Raw genomic sequence first — 27,199 nt, 5'->3', positions numbered from 1 at the left:
TGGTCAGCTCCGGAGGCGGGGCCTCCCTCGCAAGGCCGGCGGAAGGAGCTCGCTCCGCGACCGTGTGGTGGAGGGCCGTAGAACTTCTCTGGACCTCGGGCTGCGGAGACTAGGGGCTGCAGAGCGGTGGGTGCTTCCCGAGGGCCTCGGGAGGGCAGCCTGGACCCCTGCGGGCCTGCAAAAGCCGTTCCTCGCCTTGGCCACGCACCTCCCTTTCCTGCCCAGACCGAGACGAGCGGCGGCACCATGTCGGCCTACCCCAAAAGCTACAACCCATTCGACGACGACGCAGAGGATGAGGGCTCCCGGCCGGCCCCGTGGAAGGACGACCATGACCTCCCCGATGGACTCGGCGCGCCCACGGACAGGCAGCAGTACCTGCGGCAGGAGGTGATGCGCAGGGCCGAAGCCACGGCCGCCAGCACCAACAGGTCCCTGTCCCTCATGTACGAGTCCGAGAGGATAGGCGTCGCCTCTTCCGAGGTGAGTCTTTGGCAGGGCTGGGCGGCCCTACCAGTCTGAATTGTCACACGGGGTCAAGAAACGTTCACTTTGCAAAGAGGTGTGTATCTTGAGTGCTTGAAAGAGGCAGTTTGCCCCCAGTAATCTTCCATAGTTATTAGCAGAGCTCGGGTTAAGGAAATGGATTTTCTGTTTCTTTTATATAATTTCCTGCCCTTCACCCATCCCTGAGTGGCTGAAGTGACCCATGAGACCCTGAGTGACCCAGAATGGGCGAAGATTGTGCGTGGTGTGTGAAGCGTCAGCAAATGGGACTTGAGTTCTTTCCTGTCACTGACCACTTCTCCACTTCGCCAGTAGAGGTGATGATGTCTGTCTGGACAATTGCTGAGTAAGCCATAATCCAAGTTTGGTCGAGTCTAGGGCCTTGCCTTTACTTCCCAAATCCAGATGAAGATGCCCTAGGTAGTGTATGGGTTTGTGACAGTCCATTGCTCCAATTCACCTTTGTCAATTCTTCTTTCCACCCATAGAAGATTTCAGGAACCCTAAGTGAGAATGGTTCTTCCTTAGGCTCCGCATTTTCTCCTTAGCCTACTAATGAAATGGTTTTGTTGGAGCATTTGGGTTTTGTTTTGTTTTGTTTTGTTTGTTTTGTTTTTTTAAGTTCTTAAAAATGTAATAGTAGATCACTGGTATATGAGCTGAGATTAATTTTAAGCATTTGTAGTTGTTGTTGTTGTTTTTCCCATGACCTGAGCCAAAATCAAGAGTCAGTCATTCAACCAACTGAGCCACCCAAGCACCCCGTTAAGCACTTGTAGCTTTGAAACTTAGTGCTGGAAGCTAAAATGTTGTCTTCCTCTGTGGGTCTCTGTGACTCTTTTCTCTGGCAAAGTTTATTCTGACCTGATTACTTACAGTGTTGGGCAGTTTGAGGTATGTTGATTAATTTCTCAAATAGTCATCTGGGTCATTTCTCCATTGCCACTTTGTTGGTTATTTTCCTTCCCTGCTTCTCCCTATTACAGTATCTCTCATTGGCCCATCTTCCTGTCTTTGGTCTCCTTAAGGAAATTTAGGTGTAGTTTTTATATCTCATATCTACTAGATTCCTGTGTTTGAGTTTAAATGAAAAATGTTGACTAAGATTTGGGAAGATTGCCTAAGGTCTTAGGGCCCTACTAGAGGAATTACTTAATTGCGGGTCCCAGGTCCAAGGAAGCCAAGTAAGAACTGTGTGAAGGGACATCTCTGAAAACGGTGAGAACAAATGAAATAGGAAATCAGAATGATAACAAATCATGGCAAAGGATAAACTTGAATCTGGTATTTAAGACTACGATTTAGACAGGAGTGAGGAGGGGGAGAAAGAAGAGCAAGAGGGATGTTCCTATGGCAGAGAGGAGCAATGCAAAGGCACCAGCCCACCACCAAAGCTCCTGGGCTCCAGTAGGGAAGTGATGCACAGGTTGCATTCAAGGAAAGAGCCCAGAGGAGGCAGCCTAGGAGCCTTCGTGGTCAGAGGAAAGTCTTTTCTTCAGAGGGAAGGAGAATCACGAACATAATAGAGATGAGTGGTTTCACATGGATCGTGGTGACACCGCCCCCCCCCCCCCCATGCTGCCCCTAAAGGTCCTTCTCTTTGTGTAAAGGGGACTGTGAGAACAGAGGCAGAGTGGCACCTCAGGCTTGTGAGGCTTGGACTGAGCCAAGTTGGCATTGCTCTGAGAGGTACGTTATGATCATGACTGGGTAGGTGACAGACAGGCACTGTCATCAGTATAGTGACACTGAATTTTTCCAGGATTGAGTCAGTTCTTAATTATCAGAGGCCTTGGGAGGCTGGAATGGTCAGCTCCCCCCTCCCCAGCCCACTCTGTACTCTCCAGACTGCCTTTGAATCACTCTTTGATTCCAGTCAGAATGGGAATGGGGCTGGGGCTGGTAAGCTCTTCCTGCCACTGAGTGTACATTGTGGCTCCCAGCCGACCCAAGTCACCTGCTAACCTCCCAACATAGAGCCCCTGTGCTGAGCCATGCCAAAACATGATAGGTTCTTATAGAGGATTAAGAGTTTGCAAATATTAGGTTGGGAAGACATCATCCCAGGTTGGCTGAAGTAGGAAAATTACTGAGTCTGGTCAGCTCTAGAGAAGGAGAGCTGCCCTCCTCCTAAGAAACCTGACAAGGTTTGTTTCTCACAAGGAGTCTAGCCACAGGTCATGACCACCAGGGGCCAGAATTAGAGCAGAGCAGGTTGTACTCAACTGGCCTGGTAGGCACAGTCCAGAACCATAGAGAGGCTGGTAGGCCACTCAGCAATTCTTCTGTGTTGCAGGCATAATTTATTTATTCTTTTCTTTATCTATGGTTTAGCTATTATGAAGCAATATCCAGTCACATAGTTTAAAATTTGGAACACACAGAAGACTGAAATTTCCTCCGACTCCTCTGCCCCCACAGCCACCAGTTACTATCAATTCCTTCAGTGTCCTTGTGGAGGTATTCTATCTCTAGAGACATATCTATAGTCCTTTCCATTTATTTATTTATTTATTTATTTATTTATTTATTTACTTACTTACTTACTTACTTACTTTGAGAGAGATGTGGGAGGGGCAGAGAGAGAGAGGGAGAGAGAGAGAGAATCCAAGGCAGACTCCACACTGTCAGCACAGAGCCCGATGTAAGGCTCGGACTCACCAACTGTGAGATCATGGCCTGAACTAAAACCAAAAGTCAGATGCTCAACCGACTGAGCCACCCAGGCACCCCACTTTTTTTTTTTTTTTAATAATTTTGACTTAAGCAGACACATTCTGTATATTTTAGTCTGTGTGTTTCTTAATAGGCTTGGAGGTTATTCCCCAGCTATCTATAATGCACTGCTCTTTTTTTTTTTTCAAATAGCTGTTTCATATTCTACTGAATGAATGACTTGTATTTATGTAGCCAGTCCCCTAGTGATAGCCATTTGGGTTGTTTGCACCTTTGGGCAAGCCTGTGGAGACATGCCTGCCTAGGGTGTTCCTTGTTCCCTCTGGCAGCTGAGCATGCTCCTGTGTAGTTTTGTGAAACCTGGGATCTCATTTCAGGGGAGTCCAGCAATAAATGTTAGACCAGAGCCTGAAGGCTGGCGCAGTAACATCAATGGAATGGAAGTGGTGTTTGGTAGGCCATCACACAACCATGTAGGCATGGCTGACCACTTGCCTGACTGGCAGACCTGAGTGTTTAACCCCTCCAGAGGTCAAGCATGTGGCTGAAAGCCCCCATCATAAATCACATTGTTAGCATAAACTATTTGGCCTACCCTAAGGACTCAGGTAAATAAAGATACTTTTATTGGGGCAATCTAAGGGCAGGGAGCCAGGCAAGGCCTTTCTTTAGAACATGCAGGGTGTAGACAGCGCAGGCCTGCTGAGTTAGTCCTTTAGTGTGGGCCCCCAGTCAGCCTGCACACATGCGGTGGGGAGCACCTGCGTCTCCACCTTTGCCCTTGGATTTTCATACAATCTAAGACTAGGTTTGTGTTTTCATATCCACTCTATAGTACTGCAGTAAGACGGGCCCCCACTTTGAGCATGTTCCATGCTCATGTGTCCCCACCAGCTCTTGTGTATGTGTGTGTTCCACTGGAAAGGAAGTGACATAATGGAGATGAATTTCAAGTTTCTAGATTCAGCTTACTGATTCCAGATTGATTTCCACCTACTTATCATTCAATATCTGAGTTTTTTTTTTCTTTTTTTAATGTTTATTTATTTTCAAGGTGGGGGAGGGGCAGAGAGAGGGGGATGGAGTAGCCAAAGTGGGCTTTGTGTTGACAGCAGAGAGCCTGGTGTGGGGCTCAATCTCATGAACTGCAAGATCGTGACCTGAGCTGAAGTTGGATGCTCAACTGACTGAGCCACCCAGGTGCCCCCTGAGTTGTTGGTTGTTTTTTTTTTTTTTTTAAGTTTATTTATTTATTTTGAGAGAGAGGTGAGGGAGGGGCAGAGAGAGAGAATTCTAAGCAGGCTCTGCACTGTCAGCACAGAACCCAATGCAGGGCTCAGTCTCGTGAACCATGAGATCGTGATCTGAGCCAAAACGAAGAGTTGGACGTTCAACCAACTAAGCTACCCAGCTGCCCTCGATACCAGAGTTTAATTACAAGTTCAATACAAGGACCTTAGTACTAATATTTTCCCTCAGGACCTGACCTGGTCAGGAGGACAACTAGACCCGACTGACCTTATGAGATGCATCAGCTGTGAATTGCAGTTGGGATCTAGTGGTCACTGCTGCCCTCTGTGATGCCTGCTGGGTCCTGCCTGGCATCCTTCCTACTCCCTCACCTCATGCTCACATTTCTCCTCCTCTCTCAGCTCCCCCAGCTGGGCCTGCTGCTCTGGGCTTCCCCACTGCCCAGAATCTCTTGCCACATCCCAACCCTTTGCCTCCCTAACTTCAACTTTCAGTTTCCCCTTCAATGTCGCTTCATCACCCTAACCACCCACCCCCCCCTTAAGTCAGGCAAGGAGTCACTGTGAGGGGCCTACCCTGGCAGAGCGGCCATCATGTGTGTGTAGGATAGCTTTCTTTCTGCCTACCCCGAGAGACTGTAAGCTTGCTTTCTCTGGTGTCTCAGCACTGCAGTGTCGTCAACCAATGAAAAGTCAAATTGAACTTGACTCTGTGCCCTCCACCAAGACTGTAAGCTCTGTCAGGGCAGAGATCTGGGGCTGATTAGTTCACCCTGAATCCCTAGCACCTGGAACTGTGGCTGGCAGAGAGTAATATCTGTTGGTGGATATCCTGCAGGACCCCTGTCTGTGTGTGTTTTCTATCAGCAAGGATTGTGTGATGTGTTCACACCCTCACAGCTGGGACATAACCCATCTGGCAAGAAGTTGCCTCATATAGGACAGAGTATGCCCTCACAGGGTCTTCAGCTGTCTTTTGCTTCCTCTTGCTGTATCAGGAATCCCTGTTTGATAAGAGCCACAAACCAAAGGGGAAATTGAGACATCCCCTGTCTCTGTGCTGTCCCTCAGCATAGTACCATTGGCCCAACCAGATCTTTTCTCTGACCATTTTCTTTTTCTAGTTTAACTTTAAAAAACTCCTTTTGGTTGGGAATGCAAACTGGTGCAGCCACTCTGGAAAAACAGTACGGAAGTTCCTCAAAAAATTAAAAATAGAACTACCCTATGATCCAGCAATTGCACTACTAGGTATTTATTCGAGGGATACAGGTGTGCTGTTTCAAAGGGGCACACTCACCCCAATGTTTATAGCAGTGCTGCTGACAATAGCCAAAATATGGAAAGAGCCCAAATGTCCATCGATGGATGAATGGTTGAAGAAGATGTGGTATATATATACAATGGAGTATTACTCAGCAATCAAAAAGAATGAAATCTTGCCATTTGCAACTACATGGATGGAACTGGAGAATATTATGCTAAGCGAAATTAGTCAGAGAAAGACAAGTGTCATATGACTTCACTCATATGAGGAATTTAAGATACAAAACAGATGAACATAAGGGAAGGGAAACAAAAATAATATAAAAACAGGGAGGATGACAAAACATAAGAGACTCTTAAATACAGAAAACAAACTGAGGGTTGCTGGAGGGGTTCTGGGAAGAGGAATGGGTTAAATGGGTAAGGGGCATTAAGGAAGACACTTGTTGGGATGAGCACTGGGTATTTTGCATAGGGGATGAATCATTGGAATCTACTTCTGAAATCATTGTTGCACTATATGCTAACCAACTTGGATATAAATTTAAAAATAAATTAATAAAAAAGAGAAAACTCCTATTGGAGCTCAGGGCTGGGGAGGAGGGTGGATCGCCTGTAATGCTGACATCTGAGCTTTGCATGCATACCCTTTACACTGAGGCCATTCTCTTAAGCTCCGCCCCCCTCCCCCCATAGCCACCCTTGTCTCTCGATGACCTCCATTCTCAAAGGGAGCAATGATGATAGGACATGGCCCCCCTTTTAGGGGATAGGAGGATGTCTGGAGACTGGAGTGTTTGAGGCCTGCCTTCATAATGGCTGGTGCGGGGTCTACCTAGCTCATCCTTTCTGTCCTGGCATTCCCGATATTGCTCTGCCAAGCCCTTCTTTCTCTTTAGTTAGAACTAGGTCATAAGCACTTGGAGCCTGGTCCTTTCCTCGGCCTCAGGAGGAGTTTAGCAGAAGTTCCTCCTCTCCTGGCCTCCTGATCAGAAGATCACCTTTGGTGAACACCAGCTTCCAGTTCACAGACACTTCCAGAGACCAGAATAGCTCTCACTTCACTGGCCTTCCAGCCTCACAGCAAGACAGGCCACCTCATGGATTTCTCTTCACTTCGATCATAACATCTAAGTAAGACATTTGGTTTCCTTACCAAGTCAGCACAGTGGCACAGACTCAGAGTTTTTGAGAGACTGTGTCAGTTGTGAACAGAAGGAAATAAGGTCTCACTGTGAACTGGGGAAGATTTTGTCAGCTGTTGGTCACTGCTGCCACTCTCCAAATTGAGGTCGGGAGGCTGAGGCGAGAGGGCAAGTGGTTGGTGAGATGAGCCACCACAAGAGACCTCACTGTCAGGGAGGCCAAGAGCCTGCCTCCTAGTACAACAGAGTCCTGACCAGCACTCCCACCCCCAGTTGCCAGGCCACCTCCTGGCACATGCTTTATCTTCTGCAGTGGGAAAAATAGGCTAGTGGGACTGGACTATGAGCAATACATCAATTCAAAAAACCTGTGAATGCTGGAGAAAACCATTTCTATCCTAATTTACATCTCTGCCTTATTCCAGAAAAGACTTACCTTAGAATGGACAGAAGTTGGGTCACCTGGGTGGTAGTCAAGTATCTGATACTTGGTTTTGGCTCAGGTCAGGATCTCACATGAATTTGAGCCCCACATTGGACTCTGCTGATGGCTCAGAGCCTGCTTGGGATTCTCTCTCTCCTTCTCTCTGGCCCCCTGCTCACTCTCTCCCTCTCTCAAGGTAAATAAAAAAATAAAAAGAACGGACAGAAGCTAACAATACTGAGGTGTTGGAAGAAGGAGAGACTCTAGATAAATTAGCTGCTCTGGGGGTTTTTGCTTTTTGTTGTTTTTTATTCTTTCTAAAAATGAGCCCTCATAAGATTTGACCACAGTCCAGAAAAGAGTTTTCCTTTTGCTTAAAAAAAAAAAAATCTGGTGGTTTCTTCAGACATGTTTCATGAGCTGGTGAAAAATAAATGTTCAAAGCTGTAAAGCTTAGAAGTTATAAGTTTATTTCCAACAAGAGTTCAGTTGCAACTGCCTAAAGCTTAGAAGTTATATGTTTATTTCCAACAGGAGTTCAGTTCCAACTGCCTGCATGGCTCAGTCGGTTACGCGTCCAACTTTGGCTCAGTTCATGATCTCATGGTTCATGGGTTTGAGCCCTGCATTGGGTTCTGTGCTGACAGCTCAGAGCCTGCAGCCTGCTTTGGATTCTGTGTCTCCCTCTCTCTCTGCCCCTCTCCCACTCCGCACTCTGTCTATCAAAAATGAATAAATGTTAAAAAAAATTTGCTCAGGACTCTGTTTTTAGGTATTAAGAGAGAAATCTCTTAGGATTACCTGCCATAGCTAATATAACTGCTGAACCAAAGCAGATGCAGGGTTAAAAGAGGGCAGGGGCTGCCTCAGGAAGTAAATAAAACAGGGAAAGTTTGAGAGTCTTCTGGCTGGAAAGGCAGATCACAGAGAAAGCATGGCTAGAATGGCCTGAAATAGAGGCCAAAGCAAGTTTGGCACAAAGAAAGGAAGGTGTTAGTGTTGCTGAGGTGGTGAGTTCACATCCACCACCAGAATCATATCAGCTCTTGAGGAATATGGTCCAGGCTCTCCCTGTGGCCACAGTGTCATTCACTTATCCATTTGGCAGTCCTGCAGCAAGCTGCTACTCTGGGTGAGACATTGGGGACCCAGTGAAAAAGTGGGTCCCTGTCTCATGGAGCTTGCATGCTGTAAAGAAAACTAAGGTAGGTTGAGGGTGTAGAGAGGTGGGTTGAGGATAGAAGTTCTACTTTAGAGAAGATGTTCAGGGAAACTTCTCTGAGGAATGGCCTCTGAGCAGAGACCTGAATTAAATGAATAGAGCCATACCAGTATCTGGATGAAGACCATTACAGGGAAAGAAAGTAGCATGTAAAAGGCCCTGGGGCAGAGTCACATTTGTTTTAAGTTTTGAAGCTGAAACTATGGATAAGTTGGAATCAGATAATAACAGGGCCCAGAAAGGACCCAGAACCTAGCCTGTGAAATAATTTTAAGACATGGCCAGGGCCAGGTGACTCCAGTGTCCCAGTATAAATCCCATATGTGAAAAGGGGGAGTATAAAAGCCATAGGCCAATGGCAGGGCCAGGTCAAAGCCTGTAAAGTTACATGGTTATGGGGGCCAGGAAAGGAGGAGGGCTAGAAAGTGTGCTGCCCGTCCAGGCCCTGCACTCTGGCCCCTGCCAGCACCCTTCATCCATGTTAACATGGTCCTGTGAGCCAGCATTATATGGGCAGGAGGGAAAAAGAACTCAGGAGCAAATATGAAAGAAAGCAGGTAGAGGCAGGACAGGGAAGGGCAGAAAAAGGAATGTGTTGTCGGAAAGGATAACGTGCTCTTCACAGATGACCGCGTCTGTGCCTATATGTGCTCACTGAGGGTTTGTGACAAACCTGCTGTGTGTGGTCCTCTGCAGAGAGGGGAAAATTACAAAATGGTATAATATAATGCCATCACCTCTTGTTTTCCCCAGGAGCTCGTCCGTCAGCGAGGCGTCTTAGAACGCACAGAGAAGATGGTGGACAAGATGGATCAAGATTTGAAGACCAGCCAGAAGCACATTAACAGCATTAAGAGCATGTTTGGGGGGCTTGTCAATTACTTCAAATCCAAACCAACAGAGACACCACCAGAGCAGAATGGACCCCTCACCCCCCAGGCCAGTAGCAGGTGAGTGGATCTTTAGCCATCCCGATATGAAGCAGCTGAAAGTGGGGTTTAGTGCAAATAGTCAAGATTTCCAAGCCACTTCTAGTGCCTTAAAGGGATCCAAGGTCTTGGTAAGTTACCAATTGTGAGGGATCTGTCTTCCCACGCTTTGAATTTTTTTAAGTTTATTTCTTTTTGAGAGAGAGAGAGCACAAGCAGGGGAGGAGCAGAGAGAGAAGAAGACACAGAATCTGAAGCAGGCTCCAGGCTCTGAGCTGTGAGCACAGATCCCAAAGCAGGGCTCAAACTCATGGACTGTGAGAAAATGACCCAAGCCGAAGTTGGCTGCTTAACCAACTGAGCCACTCAGGTGCCCCTTTCTTACACATTTTGAAACATTTCTCTAGGGCTTCTGATTATGTTCATTTGATTGACATCCGGTCTGCATAAATTGGGTCTCCAATAAAATTAAATTTCTGCTCCAGTAATTATAAGTTGAAAGAATGTTCACCTCAAAAAGCTTAATCAGTATAAATGTGATTCATTTCACAGAATTTTTTAAATTCTTTATAAAGTCTTTTTTTTTTTTTTTTTTTTTTTTTAAGTAGGCTCCATACCTAACATGGGGCTTGAACTCAGTATCCTGAGATCAAGAGCCACATGTCTACCGACTTAGCCAGGCACTCCAGAATTTTTTTTTTTGTTTTAAGATTTTATTTTTAAGTAATCTCTATCCCCAACATGGGGCTTGAACTCACAACCCCAAGATCAAGAGTCACATGCTCTTTCGACTAAGCCAGCCAGGTGTACCTTAAAAAGTCTTTAGAGGCGCCTGGGTGGCTCAGTTGGTTAAGCATCTGACTCAATTTCAGCTCAGGTCATGATCTCACAGATTGTGAGATCAAGCCCCACTTTGGGCTCAGTGCTGACAATACAGTGCCTGCTTAGGATTTTGTCTCTCCCTCTGCCCCTCTTTGTCTCTCTCTCTTTGTCTCTCTCTCTCAAAATAAAAAAAGTCTTTATATTTAACATTTCCATATCTAATTCAGTCTGGCCATTAATTTTTGTTTTATTTTATTTTATTTTATTTTATTTTATTTTATTTATTTATTTTTATTTTATTTTATTTTATTTTATATTTTATTTTATTTTATTTTATTTTATTTTATTTTAATTTTAATTTTAATTTTAATTTTATTTTTTAATGTTTATTTTAAGAGACCGAGTGTGAGCAGGGGAGGGTCAGGGAGAGAGAGAGAGACACAGACAGACAGACACAGGATCTGAAGCAGGCTCCAGGCTCTAGGCTATCAGTGCAGAGCCCAATACAGGGCTTGAACTCATGAACAGTGAGATCATGACCTGAGCCAAACTTGGTGCTTAACTGACTGTGCCACCCGGGCACCCCACCATTAATTTTTATTTTAAAATTAGAAATTATTTTTCTCAAAATTTTCAGTTAGAGGTATAATAAATCATACATAAGATTTTGGCAGGTATTTAAATATCACACGTATGAAGTTAAGAGTCAAGTTTCTATTGACATAGATTACTACTGTTCATTTCTCAGACCACTGTATCTACTTTTTGTTATAGAACAATATAGTCATTATAGAAAAATCTGTACCTTACCTGCTATAGCATGAAACCCCAAAACTTTGTTTTTCCCTTCTTCAGTGTTTTCATAGTGGCAATGACAGTGTTCATTTGGTTGTGTACCCTATTTCCATTTAACCCAGAGAAACGTTTGATGTAACATTAATGTACAGGTTTCATAGCCATGTCTCTCTGTTTATCTTTCAAATCTGGAATACAGGAGTGCCTGGGTGGCTCAGTCAGTTGAGTGTCCTACTCTTGATTTCAGCTCAGGTCATGATCCCAGGGTCACGGGATCGAGCCCCATGTCAGGGTCAGTACTGAACGTGGAGCCTACTTAAGATTCTCTCTCCCTCTGCCCCCTTCTCAGCTCTGGCGCTCTCTCTAAAATAAATTAAGGGGCGCCTGGGTGGCACAGTCGGTTAAGCATCCGACTTCAGCCAGGTCACGATCTCGCGGTCCGTGAGTTCGAGCCCCGCGTCAGGCTCTGGGCTGATGGCTCGGAGCCTGGAGCCTGTTTCCGATTCTGTGTCTCCCTCTCTCTCTGCCCCTCCCCCGTTCATGCTCCATCTCTCTCTGTCCCAAAAATAAATAAACGTTGAAAAAAAAAATTAAAAAAATAAAATAAAATAAATTAAAAAAAATTTTTTTTAATCTGGAATACAGAGCGATTTTTTAAGATAAATTTTTTTAAGTTTATTTGTTTTGAGAGAGAGAGAAGGAGAGTACAAACAGGGGAGAAGCAGAGAGAGAGGCAGAGAAAATCCCAAGCAGTCTCCACACTGTCAGCACAGAGCCCAGTGCAGGGCTTGAACTTAATGAACCGCGAGATCATTATCTGAGCCAAAGTCAAGAGTTGTCCAACTCTTACTTAAGAGTAAGTTGGGTGGCTTAGCTGGTTAAGCATCTGACTTAGGCTCAGATCATGATCTCGCAATTCATGAGTTCAAACCCCACGTCAGGCTCTGTACTGACCGTGGGGAACCTACTTAGGATTCTCTCTCTCTCTGTCTCTGTCTCTCTCTCTCTGTTTCTCTCTCTCTCTCCCTCCCTCCCCCTTTTCCTCCATCCCTCCTCCTCCCCCACTTGCACTGTCTCTCAAAATAATAAACTTTAAAAAAAAAATGCATACCTGCGGCACCTAGGTGACTTAGTTTAGTGTCTGACTTCAGCTCACGTCATGATCTCGAGGTTTGTGAGTTCGATCCCCACATCTGACTCTGCTGTCAGCTCAGAGCCTGCTTTGGATAATTTGTCTCCCTCTCTCTCTGCCCCTCCCCCACTCATTCTCTCCTTCTCTCTCCCTCTCTCAAAAATAAAATGTTTTAAAAAATGTATACCTGATGTACAGTACAATACACACATCTTAACTGTGTTTACACTTCCACTAAACAGGTCACTGTTTACCTGTATGTATATCTATGTAACCACCACCCAGATTAGGGACATAGGTTTGGTAGAGAAGAAATTAGGAAACTATTTCCAGCTCACAGTAGCGCTGGGGAGAAACAAATGCAGGTGAAGGAATGGGGGTGGGGGTTGTAGCAGAAAGACCAAGCAGGCGAGTTGTTGGGACTTATGGAGAAGGTGATTGGTGGGGGCCCCAGAGGCTGTTTCCTGTGGATACACTAGCCAAGGTCATGAGGGTTTGTTTGTGGTTCAGTTATAATCCCCACCCATCCCCAATTTTCCAGGTTGACCCTAATTTCAAATCTCTGTCACTTTTTTTCCACCAACTGGCATAGTTTCTGGCATTTTTTATTTGTGTATTTTTTTTTTAATGGTTTTTTTTGGGTTTGGTTTGGTTTGGTTTGCAGTACACAAATCAGAACGATGTTTTGTGCCCTCCTTTTTGAGTTTCTGTGTTACATAGGAAGTTTAAATGTCTGTTTGCTTTGGACTAAGACCTCTGTACCTCACATGAGCTCAGCAGCAGAGCCAGCCCTGGGAGAAGTGGGAAGCTGACAGGTTTGTGATTGGTGCTTTCCTGTGTCCCACATGCCACTTCCCAAAGGCTTCTTAGGACTTGTGCCCCACCCCCACATCCACCCACCTGGCCCTAGTCACGCCATAAAAGCCTTTAAAGTCCTGGGGCTCCTAAGGCAACTTAACTTTTGCGGGGAGCATCTTGAAAACTGGAGGCCTTCCTGACAGAGATGTCCCAGTAGTGAAGCAGCCAGAGTTACTTCAGGGAGGTGAGCCTCTGAGTGCCTGATGTCACCTGCCACATCTGGCCTTCTGTCCAGAGATCAGCTCTAGTCAACTGTTGCGTTCTTGCCATTCTTTAGTAAATGCAGGAAAGGAAATCTCTTAAATGAAGCGACTGACTCTAGTTCACCTGCTCCCCAAATGCATTGAAGGTATCCATGCAGCTTTGTTGGAGAGGCTGATCCAGTGGCCTTACACGGGTTCCTTCCTTCATGGGTGCCAAGCACTCATGCTTTGCAGGCCAGTGCCTGTCCTAGAAGACAAAGCTGCAGGAGAGAGGTCAGTCTGTTGGAAGGTGCAGAGGAGGCAGGTGATCAGTGATGCAGCGGAGGCCCACAGGAGGGGGGCTTGGCCCTGGGAACTGAGGCACCAACCTTTTACATGGACTCAGGATTGCACGGGAGCTTGCCAGTTAAAGGAGGGGAAAGTGGCAGACACATGACAGTCTAAGCACAAGAGAAGCTGGGATGAGGGATGATATTGGCTGTTTCTAGAGCGGGAGCCCAGCAGGCTCTTGACATTGAAGCCTGGGCTGCAAAGGTATCCGTGAGCTCCTACACCCCTAACTTTGCAGAAATCACTATAATGTGTAATTGTTTCTATAAAATAAGTTAAATCTGTGATTCTGTCAAAAAACCCCTATTCCATAAATGCAGGGATATTCTCATATGAAAGCTTTCAAAAGAACTTTCTTCTCTTCAGACTTCTGTCAAGTCACTTGTTTTCCTGTGTATATCCTTATCACCCAAACCCTTTGGTTTCTAAGTTGTATTTGTTTTTCATTAAGCCATTTTTGTTCTTGCTGATAAAGCTTCATAAGCTACTGCTTCCCATTTCCATTTAAAGCTCCTGGGGAGGTCCATTCAGATCATAGATTTAACCACTCCCTAAATGTAAAACTCTAGCTTATTTAAGACTTGGTTTCTAACCAAGAGCCACCACTCTTTTTAGACTTCTTTCTTCTCTTCCTTAGCATTTCTGTCACTATCCCTAGAATTGGCTTTTGTGCGAGGAGCCATTTTTCACAAAGAAGCCAAGTTTTGATCATTTAAGTGTTACTACCATGTATATATGAGTACATAGGAAAGAAGTCAGCTTTGCGGTATATAGGCTGGCAGTAGCCAGGTGGACTCAGCTGCAAACACCTCCCACTTGCACTGGCCTGGCCATACATGGGGCTCACAATTGTGCTTATAGAAACCAGCTGTGTGTTCTAGACCTCCAGTCACTGCTTCTGAGTAATGAAATCCTCAGATTTCAGGAGGCTCTGCTCTGTTCTGTACATTGCTGAAGCACTGGGCACCTACAGAGCCTTTAGCCCGATGAGGTCCAGGCTTGCTCTGGTGGGGAGCCATTAAAGACTTTCACCAGAGAGGTTCATGCAGGCTATGTCAGAAAGATGCCCGGCATCTTTGGATAAGGATTGGAAAGGTGGGAGGCTCATCCATATAAGGATAAAGAGACAAGCCAGAAGGAGGGGCCAGATTTGGGGGATCTCTAGGGGATCCAGAAGATGTTTGCATGGCTTGCTGGGAGTGGAGCTGTACAGAGAAAGGGCCTATGTGGAGAATGGTTGGTTCCCAGCACGGCTGATGAAGTGGCCAGGCTGCCGGTCAGCAGGGTAGAGAAGAGCAGACTATGCAGAAGGCTCAGGTTTAGGGGACGGAGAGTCCCTGTCATGCCTGCAGGGTTTCAGCAGGGTGTCAGGCACAGTGTGAGGATCTCCAACATACCGAGAGAAGTCCCTATCTGTAGCAGGAGTCGGTAGACTGAGTTTTGCGGGCCAGGAAGCAAAATCAAAGATATTTTGTAGGGATTTATATAACAAAAAAATTTTTTTTAGTGACAGAATTCAAAAAATGAAAATAATAATTGAGTACGATTCTTTGTAACAGATCTAATGGGGAGAATGAAATTATTGATGGAGGTTCAAAGTTAGTGTTCTCTGTCATATAATCCATTGCCAGTGGTCATCTATAAAGGCTGCTCTCTGCCAGTGGCTGTGCAAAAACAGGTGGTGGGCCAGATTTGGCCCATGGGTCACGGTTTGCTGACCCCTAGTCTAAAGATATCCATTTGGTCTTTTCGTGTGCTTCTCTTCCCCCTGGTCCTGGGATTCTCATTTTCCTGAGTGAGGGCCACCTAACCAGATGCCATTCTTCTAAAGCAGGTGTCTCAAAAGCTCGCTGTGCTGCTGGCAGGACTGCCAGGAACTGCTGATGAATATCCCTGCTTTGGTCAGAGGCGGCATTTGCTTTTTGCCCACAGGCATTGCTTGAAAAGACTAACTACACTGTCATAGGTATTTTCTCTAAGTTTTCTCTTTTCTTGACTTTTATCCAAAGATTGAAAGAAGCCATAAGTACCAGTAAGGAACAGGAGGCACAGTACCAGGCCAGCCACCCAAACCTCAGGAAGCTGAATGATTCAGGTCAGTGGGGACCAGTGCTTGGCCACACTTGGATTCTGTGGGGAGACCTCTGGATTTAGTGTTGGTCCTGGTGGATTGGGGGCAGCAGAAACCCCAGCTGCTGTCATGGGTAAAGGTTGTTAGGGACCCAGTGCCACTCCCAGGGGGCTGGAAGTGTGTGTTAAGGCATGGCTCATCCCTCACTCTGTGGAGGGTGAAATAAGGAAGTAGGGGCCTGTGTCCCTTGAAAATGAGCCTGCCCACCATTAGTTCCTACCCTGTGTAGCTCCAAGCTCTTCCAGCAGAGAAAATAAAACTGTAGGAAAGCCCCTGTGGTAAGGGGAATAGCCCCCCAAAGATGCCCATGTCCCAGTCTCCACACCCAATGAATATATCTGGTTATATGACAAAAAAGGAATTACAGTTGCTAATCAGCTGATCTTGAGACAGGAAATTATTCCTGAGTTAACCGGCTGGGCCCAGTGTAATCACAAAGGCCCTTTATACGTGGAAAGGGAGGCAGAGGAGAGATTGTCAAAAACTGGAAGATGCTTGGCTGCTAGCTCAGAAAATGCAGGGAGGGACCAGCTGCTAATGAATGCAGGCAACCTCTAGAAGCTGGAAAAGGCTAAGAATCACATTTTCCCCAAGAGCTTCCAGGAGGAGCACAAATCTGTTGACACCTCAGTTATAGCCCAGTGTGACCCATTACTGGACTTCTGACTCCCAGAACTGAAGGATAAGTCTGTGGTAGTTGTTGCTCAACACAAGGAGACTCGTGTAGCTCCTAAGCCCAAGTGGGCGGAGAAGCAGCAGCATGAACAGGCGTGCAAGGTCGATTGTATTTGATGTCCTAGTGCCTTGTTATCACATGATAGTCCCAGAAACACAATACCCCTTATCTGGAAAGGAATTTAGGCCTCCTGGGAGTCCCTGTGGACCCTTAGAAGTCCAGGCACATTGGAGCATGCTAGAAACCAGATGCTTCCTGTGCTACCTTCAAGGAAAGCAGGGCTCATGGTGGACACTCCGGAACCCACTACTCTTGGTTGACACAGCTAAGAAGAAGCCTGATGAAAGCAGAGCTTGGGGGTCAGGAAAGATGGACATCAACACAGTTCAGTGTGGAAAGGCAAAAGCCATGGGAGACATGAGAGAAAAAAAAAAAACTAAAATGTGTAAGGCCCACGGAAAGTCCAAGCTTAATATACCCTGAAGAAGTAGAAAAGGAACCCTGCACCCAAAAGATACAATTTTAAGGCATTAAAAGGAGTTTTAATTTGTATTGTGTGTAGTAACCTAAGAGTCAAAAAGAAAAAAAGGATATCATGCATATCAGTAGATTGTGCTAGAGGAAATACACTAAGTCTAGAAAGAGAAGTTTCCCCAGAAGATATAAACTGGGATAATAGGGCTTTTCTGTGTGCATTCAGAAACTGCAGTTCAAGAAAGATTTGGGGCAAATGTGCATTATTGACATTTCTTTTTGCTTGTTTTATTTGAAGTGAAAAGACAGCATAGAAATACATTTCAGGAAGAGAAGTCATCCACAATCCCATTTCCACAACATAGCTATTTTGATTTTTTTAATTAAAGTTTTTATTTATTTATTTTGTTTTTTAAGTTTTTATTTATTTATTTATTTTGATAGAGAAAGAGTGTGTGCACAAGCAGGGAAGGGCTAGAAAGAGGGGGTTATGGAGGATCTGAAGTGGGCTCTGTGCATACAGCAGAGAGCCCGATGTGGGGCTCAAACTCACGAACCATGAGATCATGACCTGAGCTGTGAAGGCCGACACTTAACCAACTGAACCACCCAGGCACCCTGCTATTTTGAGTTTTAAGCCTCGTCTTGTAGACCTTGTTCACAACCCCAAGTAGTTTTGCATTGTTGTAGTTCTACTGATGTCTCATTACTTGTATGAGTCTCTGTTCCTTTCCCCGGCTCGTGTCCAGGGTCTGTCTAACCGGGTAACTGTAGGTTGAGGGTCTTTGATCTCCAAAAGGGCTGCCCCCCCGCCAGGCTCCTCTCCCTGCCCCACAAGCCTGCCCAGTGCTCCTCCCTCATGCACCTTATCCATCCCCACACTCACCTCTTTGGGTGACCTCATCCCTTCTGCCCGTTTTCCAGATTAAGATTAATTTTGTGGGGCTCCTGGGTGGCGCAGTCAGTTAAGCATCCGATTCTTGATCTCGGCTCAAGTCATCATCTCACAGTTCATGAGTTCAAGCCCCACATCATGTTTTATGTGGATGGCGCGGAATCCACTTGGGATTCTGTCTCTCCTCTCTGCCCCTCCCCCACTTGTTCTCGCATGCTCTCTCTCTCAAATAATCTTAAAAAAAAAAAAAGATTAATTTTGTGAAGCAGTATTTCAAGACATGTTAGTTAACCGTTCTCCTGGTGTTTCTTTCCAAACTCAGACTCCATCCCTGGAGGGGCTGGTCCTGCTGCGAGTACTGAGGCTTACCCAAAGAACCCACACCTTCGAGCCTATCACCAGAAGATAGACAGTAATCTAGGTAAGACCGGAAGGCTAGCTACACCAGCCTCCTCAGGTCACTTATTCAGAACACTTGTCTTCCAGACAGCTTGTGCTGGGCCCAGCCAGTACACCAGTAACCACCAGTTTCTCAGGACCAAAATGTGGGGTCTGCCACTTCTTCCCTACATGTCAAATCCAATATGAGATGTGAGTCATAGCTATCTCACCTCTCTCTCCCTTTCCCTCTCCCTCTCCCTCTCTCCCTCTCCCTCCCCCTCACACTCTCTTCTCTCTCTCTCTCTCCCCTTCGCCTTCTCTCTCTCTCTCTCCTTTGCCTTCTCTCTCTCTCTCCCTCGCCCTCGCCCTCTCTCCCTCGCCCTCGCCCTCTCTCTCTCTCTCTCTCTCTCTCTCTCTCTCTCTCTTTCTGGAGTCAGTCTACTTCTGTTCATCCTTACCTCTCATCTGGGCTATGACAGCCACAGGGACTAGGAGTCCCTGGGAGGCCACACAGTGCAGCATTGAGAATACCCCATCACCATCATCTCCCCTGTACACCAGGCACAGGAACAGAACCTGTCTCTGAGGATTGGGGAGAGGGTTAGATGAGCAACACCATAAATCCCATAGGGAACTGCCTGGTCTGTAAGAGTTGGCCACTCATGTGGCCACTGCAGCAGACACTGGCCACACAGCCAGGCTCCTTGAATTCTGTGTCCTTTGCCCAGCCTCTTGCCCCATCTGCCTCTCCACCCCTCCTGCCCTTGTCACTTGTGGCTCCAACTGCCTTCCTGCCTCTGCCTGGAGTGTCCTTCTTCCCCGCTGTTTGCAGGCCGGCTCCTTCTCATGCTGTGGGCCTGGCTTTAACATGCTGTGCCCTGTCTTAGTTCTGTATCTGCTGGCTCGTCTGGTGTCTTCCCAACCACACTGTAAATTCCAGGGAACACAGGACTATTTCTATATTGTCATCACTTTACCCTGGCCTAGTAGGCAAGCACTCGATGATTCATTTTTGAATGAAGGGAGAGAAGCCAGTTACTTAAAGTTCAAGTGGAGGAGTGTGTGTGGGCAGTAGGAGCAGGCGTGTGAGCGGTTTCCATGAGTTCATTCTACGTGGTGTCTCAGATGTGCTGCCCCTCCAACCTTCACCCCCTGAACAGGAACCTCCCCCATGGCTACCTGGGTCTCCATCAGTCTCCCACCACTGTTGGGAGATGGCAAAGTGGGTGAGATCCAAAGTAAAATCTCCCCCTACCTTAAAGGTATCTAGTAGGAGACAAAACTGAGACCCCTGGTGATGCACAGTGGGCATCTGTGCCTAGGCTTCCTCTTCCTCTCCCCCCACCCGCCCCACCCCAGGAGGGACACTGAGGGCCCCTTCCCTTATTTACTCAGAGCAGTGCCCATTCCAGAGCCCTGAGCAAATAGCATTACAGCATGTTAGACAAATCCATATACTTTCTTGTCAACATTTAGCCTTTGTTTCTGAGTATTTAGATTCATTGTAGAAAATTATGAAGTTAGAGAAAAAAAAAATTATGAAGTTAGGTAAATGCCATGAGGAAATAAACACTTAGAAGCCTATTGTCCAGCGGTAGCCACTGATTTGGTATCATGTACTTTGGATGTACATGTGTACACGTGTGTGTATTCAACGTCACAGTACTGGGGGTCATTTAGTATTACATCCTGCCTTTTTCGTTTACGTGTTGAACACTAAAATTTTTTTCTTGAAATTTTTTTGACAAGCCCCACTTCACCAGTCCCATCCCCTCCTTTTGGACGCTTAGGTTATTTCCATCCTTCTCTACTGTATATGATCCTTTTGGGAGCAAATCATTATAACCCTATGAGTAAATCTTTCGCTGCATTTTGTAGCTGGATTGCTAGAATGGAATTATACAGGGAAAAGAAGTCTCCTCCTGAGCATTAAAAGAAATCTCCATGGAAATAAGATGTCAATTGTAGAAAATAGACATAAGCAGGAACAATAAAAGAACTAATTCGCCCACCCACAGCTCACAGTTTCCCTCGGTGTGAATGTCAGCACTAAACCTGCCCGCCGATAGCAGGGGAGAGGGCCCATCTCCACACTACACACTCAGGCAGGCTTCCATCCCAAACTCCACCTGCCCTTTGCCTTCAGAGCCTAGGAAAGCCCCAGGCAGCCAGCTCTTTATTGGGTCCTCTGGACTCTGCCCTCCAGAGCCAAAGGCCTCAGCCAGAAGGTGCATCTGCTGGGATGTGACCACTCCAGAGCCACACAAAGGGACTTGAAGCCCTCAGTCTTCCCCACTGAAGGTTTCCCCACCCAAATGGTGTCACTGGTGCCAACTGAAGAGAGGAGGAGGAGGGAGACCTATGGAAGGGTACAGAGTTTAGGGAGTGAGGCAGGAAGAAGGGGTAAGTACAGCCCATCCCTGGAGGCTAAGGGGGTGCAATTGGCATGATCTTTGTAATCTGGGCAGGCATGTGTGGCATGCCGAGAAGGGCTAGGGTGGCACTCAGGAGCCATTGGGCCCACTGACACAGGCTGTGCCTGGCTGCCCTTCACAGGTTTGCTCCTTCCTTCCTACCACACCCCCTGGCCCCTGCCTTTATCTCAGGGACTAGTGCAAGTTCCCTTCTGACGGCAGCTCCCTTGTTGGGTGGCTTTACTTTATCACATACTTTTTTTTTTTAATCTCGGTATACTTATTGCTTGTTCTTTGCTGTCCCAACAACCAGCAAACTCCCTGACGCTTGGGGTGACCTCATAGGTTTCACTCTCCATGGAATACAAGATCAAAGGTTTCAATAAATTCAAGAAGCATAGAGCTAAGGACAATTTTAAAAACAAATTTGATTCTGCTTAGATTTGTGGTGCTAGGGCCAAGTATTTGTGTAACCTGACTTTTCTTTGCTTAATGTTTTATCTTTAATTCAGCCACAAGAAGGCTTATGAAGCACCTCTTCTTCTCTCTTCCCTCTAGTTCTTTCTTGGCCTGCTGCTGCTAGTAAAAGGACAGAGGGAAGCTCTGGGCATGCCCCCCATTTCCACTCTGTGCATTGCACACATACATACATACACACACACACGCACACACATATACACACACAGCCATGAATCCCGGGAAGAGGCCATACTACCTAAGTCCACCCTGGCAGAATATTGAAGTCAAGACTCACCTCTGCAGTTGGCTCAGCCCCATCAGGGGACCCCACAGTGCCTCCAGCATCTCCCTTCAGTTCGCACTGATCCTAGTTCACCTTTATGTCACCTCTGCCCAATACTCCCTTCATATACTGTTAAGTCCAACCATAGCTTTACAGATGTTATCCGTCTTAAAAACAGATGTGGTAGTGATTTTTTACAATTATTTGAAACAAAGGGAAAATATTCATCACAGGACAGCGTATGGAAGGAAATAGAATGAGTTCAGAAGGAACCTGACACCAGAGTGGCTAGTTGTGGCAGAGCCACTCCCTGGGGACCTGCCTCTCAAAGGAGATTCCCCTCAGCTATGATCTGAGTCCTGGGAAGGCCAGAGCACAGATTAGGAAAGGGGTCAGAATTTGAACTCAGACCCAGTGGGACTGACCTGGGTTTCTCCCCATACTGCACTTGCCCTGCTTAGAAGTGGGACGTTGACCCCTTATGTTTGGACTTGAATTTCAGCAGTAGTGATGTAACCTATTGCTAGTGCTGAACCTTTGCCAAAAGTCGTGTGCTTCATAGTCCCCTTGGGTCTTGCCCCAGTTGGCATATCTGAAGGGACCTTCAGCTCTTTGTTCCTTTTGACATGGGGACCCTGGACTGCAGGGATCTCTGCAGAGATCCCTCTGCTTGTGCAGAGTCCACTGTCTTCTTTCTGGCTGCAGAGTAAGCGAAGGAAACGGTGCCAGCCAGATTCAGGTTATGTCATACCCGCAGGACATATACAGCATCGATATGTTTGTGGATCTGAGCAGTGGTAGCTGAGAATGAACTAATGTGGGAAAATGTGAATTTTCGTAACAGAGGTGACAGGACCTCACAGCATTCAGGTGCAGTGGAAACATTTGCACTTCATGAGTTTTTTGGGAGAGTACCCCAGGTGGCAAGGCAGGGATAACACCCCTATTTCTCCTGCCACCTGCAGAGTGGAAGGGTGGGTGGGATGCAGCCTTCTCTGAGGGGATCCTAGGGCAGGAGCAACCCGGGTGCAGGGGCTCCCTTTGGACAGGGGCTTCCCAGGTCCATCTCTCAGATGTGTTTCCAAACAGGAATCCTCATACCTGCTAATCCAGAACTGTGCTTTGATCGAGCTTTAGAGAGCTGGAGATGGAAGCAAGGAAAGCTGGCAATGTTGAGTTTACCCACCAACATGGGGCTTTTGCTCCTGAAGAACAAGCCAGTGGGTCTGGCTATTAGTTACCTACATACTTCTCACAGATACTCATCATGGGGTCTGGGAAGGGAATGTGTTTTCCAGACCCCTCTGTACTTCTCTTTTCCTTGGGTACTAACTGATCTTGCAATATGCTGCAATCTACTAGAACATTCAGAGGCAGCTGAAAATTATGATCTAGATGCATTTTTTTAAAGCACAAAAAGATAAACAGCATTGTACAAACAGTGGTTATCTTAGGCTGACACCTGGGGGAGGAGTGGCTTCAACATTAAGCGCAAATTGCTTTATATGGAGTAAGCAGGTTTTCTTTTTACTTGCATGTGTTTTGGAAAATGTAACCAAAGCCCTAGAGTTTTATCTATCTTATGAGAAGGAGGACTCTGTAAGTGTAAGTATTGCTGAGCACCTGCCATGGACCACACAGCAGCCGCAATGCTGTGACTTTGCTCAGCCCCGTGTCCTTTCCCTCTCCCACAGATGAGCTGTCCATGGGACTAGGCCGGCTGAAGGACATAGCCCTGGGGATGCAGACGGAAATTGAGGAGCAAGATGACATTCTTGACCGCCTCACAACCAAAGTGGACAAATTAGATGTCAATATAAAAAGCACAGAAAGAAAAGTTAGGCAACTTTAAAGACAGAGAAGGAGTTCCACTCCATTGTGATGAAAAGAGCCTAAAGATCTTTTAAAGTCCCCAAAATTTCATTTATGTTGTTTTAGTATGTAATGTACCATGTGTTTGCAAATGTTATAATTATAGAGTGGGTCCTAGGAGATGTTGTTAGGAGAAGTGTCTGTCCCACTTTTTTTAGAGCCATCATCTCTTGATTCTCTGAACTGAATGCTCAGAGCTGTAGTCTGAGCACAGTAGCATGGCCCTGAGTACCTTGGGCGTTTGGTTACCATGCCAGAATGAGAACGAAAAAGTTGCATTTCTCAATTTAACAAGCATATGGAAAGATGTGGGCAGAATTTCAGTCTTGGAACCACCAACCTCTGTTCCTGTTTGCTGTATTTCTCATTTCTTGTCCTTACGGTGAGTCAGAGCACTGAGAGACTGTGTAAGCCAGTTGTTTGTGGGGGATGGTCCTTCCCACACCTTGGCTTACCATTTACGATCCTCCCACTCCCACACACACACACTGAGCACATTGCGATTCTCTCAACACACCCTCCCACCACCCCCCGGAAAGGATCAGTGTTAGATTCAGATTGTGATCCTCTCAACACCCTAAAAGAATTAGTGTTCAGAAATGGAAAGTATCAGCATTTGCTGTTTGGTTGACAAGTGTCACCTTTCCCTCCTGGCCTCCATCCTTGGCATGCATTTTAATAGGAGGTGTTCAGATCCTCCTGCTCTCTGTGATGCCTGGAAATATGCAGGGAATCGGCTCAGCCCTGCTTCCCTGTGCACTCTCACTTCTAAGTCGCTGTCTGAGGTTAGGGACAGATGCAGCACTGCCTCAAGTCTATCCAGCTAGCCGATTGGGGGCCCTCTACAGTTTGTGGGAATGGAGCATCTTACAGACCATGCCTATACTGTGTGCTCCTCCCCTCTGGGAGCACCTTGACCCAGCCTTGGGGATGGCAGTGTTTATTCAGTGCCTAGGGTCCCCTGACCTGCCTAAGATTCCTATCCATTCTTCTTCTTGCAAGATGACTTGACTCATCACTTGGTTCTTTGCCACCCAGTTTGAGGACTGATACTCCACATACGATGCTGACTTGCATAGAATGACTTAGCTTTAAAAAAAAAAAAAAAAAGCCCAGACATTATCATTTTAAGTGGCCCAGCTTGTTCTACACAAAGACATTAATCTGATTACAGAAATAAATTTTAATTAATGCTTTTAAGTGATTCTTTTTTTGGTAAAGTGACATTAATTAAAATTGACTTCTGTAATTAGATTACTGTCTCGGTGTTGGTGTCTCCAACAGAATAATTGAAGCTATAAGACCCTTGTCTTTTTAAAAAGCAAATTAATTAAACTTTTAAAAGATGGTGAAAGGGGCTGATTTTAATAAGATCAGTTAGGTCAGAAACTTTATAATAGTGTGCTTCACCTTGACACATGGCACTGTCTGTGTGACATTCACCAGTTTGGTTCTGGAGCCTATAAACAAAGTCCCTTAAAGCAAAGGAAATCTCTGAAGTGCTACAGCAAAGTATTTATGTAGCAGTTCATTTGTAGAAGTTCCATCCCTGCATGATATTCCTAAAAACACAGCTTCCATTGGCAGATAGAACTTTGTCATGTTCCAGCCACTTCATGGAGTCTGAGCAACATCATTATGAATATCCCAGCACATGAGAACACAGAGGTGGTCAAATTAGATGTTTATCAGATGAGCTGATCACTCAATTGATCAGTGGTAAAAGGAAAAATTTTAAACATGTACCTAGCCCAGATAAAATGAGTTCAGAGAACTTTCAGCAAAAAGGCTGCTGACAAGCATGAGGCCAGAATGCAGAGCAGCCTGTGTGTATATTTCCACTCCTAATTGTTTCCGATTTTTTTCTAACACCTTCCATGTATGTCATCATAGATGTTTCTGTTCATCAGGCAGAGACTCATGGAGATTAGTCATTATACCTCTGGCCTAAACTTAATTTTTCAAATAAATACATGTAAAGGCCACAAACATTCTCTTCCACAGTCTTCCATTTGTATAATGAGATTAGTGGTTTCAGTGACCTGAGGCGAAGTGGCACTGAATATTTTGCCCCTTCCCTGTCTTTTGTTAGATAATTGAAGCCAGTTGCCCCCCCCACTCTTTCTTTACCCACCCCCAAGCATATGAAAGGAAAGCACCGTTACTTTTCTAGAAATTGTCTTCTGACACATTAGACGTATATTTAATCCACTCTTGTTTAGACCCTTTTATTCTAGGGCCCTGGCCAAGGGACTCTCCAAGCTAGATGCTGGCCACCAGCTTCTTTCTGCTGGGTCTTCACTCCTGCTCACATGCCCATAAAGGACCAGTTACCGATTCTACTTTATTAAGCAAAGTTGTTTGCATTTTCAGAGAACAAAGGGAAACATGGAGCCTCCAGAATCTTTGCACATGATGATTATGATCAAAAAGAACATTCTACCCTCTAGACTAGATGACATACCTATCTCATGGAGGCGCTCCAAGGTGCCCAGGCTGGAGTTGGCTGTGGGTGAGCTTTGTTACCACAGACAAGAGCAGTGAACTCACCCTTCTTACCAGATAGGGTCTATAGGACAGGTTCTTATTTCCACAGTCAAGCTGGAAACAAACTGTGCCTTCAAAAAAGTGGCTTTTCTAACTTTAGGTTGGTTATATGTTAAGTGTGCTAACTTAAAAATAAGTACATTCTCTTCAGAGGAAACAGTTTCTAACATCTAGTGATCTGTAACAACACCAGTGGAGCTGCCTTGTCTTTTCTGCATTCTGTAGGAAAGGAGACCTGAATTTAACTCAGGTGGCAAGAAGAAAATTCATAAGTGCATTTTTATTTCTCTTTCTCTAACTTCTGTTTGTGAATATGTCATTTTAAGGGTATACTACACCAATTTAGTAAAAAAAAAAAAAAAAAAAAAAAACTTACATTTTTGCCTCTATAGGCCTTTTCTCAGAATTTGTAAAGTTACCACTGTTGTTAGCATCTTCAGCTCTGATGATGAAATGTCTTGTATAGAGAATGATAAGCCAGTCATTAAAAGTGCTTGGGGGGCGGAGGGGAGGCTCTTTGTTCAGAGTCTATCAGAACAGCCCCTAAGCTCCATGCCTTCAACTCGACAAATGACCATATTCTGGAAAATAAAATGTGAAGTTTTTAAAATCAGATTCTGTCTCTTACATAGTCATTTTCAAAGAGTGGGTGGAGGGACTCCTTCATGTTGAGTCTTCATATATTTGGTCCTTGCTGCCCTATGAACAAGCTTCCTTCTTGAAACCTTCTCATTTCATCTTTCAGAGTATTCTTCTGATCTGTCTCCTACCTCCCCGACCACATTGTAGTACTGTCTAGATATGGGCTCGGCAAAGCGCTAAAAGGCCAGAGAGTAAATGTTTTATGCTCACAGGCCAAACAATCTGTCATAACTACTCAGCTCTTACATCATGGCACAATAGCAGCCAAAGACAATACATAAATAAAAGAGAATGACCGTGTTCCAATAAAGCTTTATTTATGGACACAGATTTTTTTAAGGAAATTTAAATTTCATATATTTTCACATGTCACAATATCCAATTATTTTCCTTTTTTTTTTTTTTTCAATCAACTTAAAAACATAAAAACCACTTAGTTCATGGGAGGTACAAAACATGGTGGACTGCCCTTGGCCCACAGGCATAATAGTTGGCCATACCATTTAGACTGCCACTAGGTACTCCTAGGAATGGGAGAATGAAGGATGGCTGGGCACTCTATTCTACAAGTGGATCCTGTCAGGACTCCTGGCCCCTCTAAACATTGTAGTTCACCAAAGAAAGAGCAGGCCAGCCTAACCTTGACTCCACTGTCCTGCTTCCACCTTCACATCTCACCACAGGTGCAGGAATCACTTCAAGATTTGAAAGTTCTGAGTAGGCACCTGGAGGCTGGACTGGACCATCTTGAAAATCTTAACCTGTCAGTGGACTGGCTACCTGTGTCCCAAAGACCACTCTGGTTTTATTGGATATCATCTTTGGGCATCATTATAGATAAGGAATGATGAGAATCTGAACATGGG

At 45.6% G+C, this 27,199-nt stretch overlaps 1 protein-coding gene across 1 annotated transcript; it reads left to right on the top strand.

The window, feature by feature from the left end:
• On the top strand, positions 1-26,304 carry SNAP29 (synaptosome associated protein 29). The gene is made up of 5 exons (XM_040464668.1): positions 1-483; positions 9,244-9,440; positions 15,569-15,654; positions 18,058-18,156; positions 22,967-26,304. The coding sequence occupies exons 1-5, from the start codon at positions 247-249 to the stop codon at positions 23,122-23,124; spliced, it is 777 nt and encodes a 258-aa protein (XP_040320602.1). The 5' UTR covers positions 1-246; the 3' UTR covers positions 23,125-26,304.
• The last annotated feature ends 895 nt before the right edge of the window (positions 26,305-27,199 follow it).

This window comes from Herpailurus yagouaroundi, unplaced genomic scaffold (assembly GCF_014898765.1).
Source record: "Herpailurus yagouaroundi ecotype Mexico unplaced genomic scaffold, PumYag 490, whole genome shotgun sequence".
Classification (NCBI taxonomy): domain Eukaryota; kingdom Metazoa; phylum Chordata; class Mammalia; order Carnivora; family Felidae; genus Herpailurus; species Herpailurus yagouaroundi.
Note: the sequence above shows the minus strand (reverse complement) of the source record. Positions and strands in the feature narration are given on the sequence as shown.

What these genes read in the sequence shown, in the direction of transcription:
- SNAP29 (XM_040464668.1), top strand. Translation starts at nt 247, where the DNA reads ATGTCGGCCTACCCCAAAAGCTACAACCCATTCGACGACGACGCAGAG. An exon ending in ACCCCCCAGGCCAGTAGCAG is followed by an intron (nt 9,441 to 15,568) that starts GTGAGTGGATCT and finishes TTTTATCCAAAG; the next exon opens with ATTGAAAGAAGCCATAAGTA. An exon ending in GAAGATAGACAGTAATCTAG is followed by an intron (nt 18,157 to 22,966) that starts GTAAGACCGGAA and finishes CCTCTCCCACAG; the next exon opens with ATGAGCTGTCCATGGGACTA.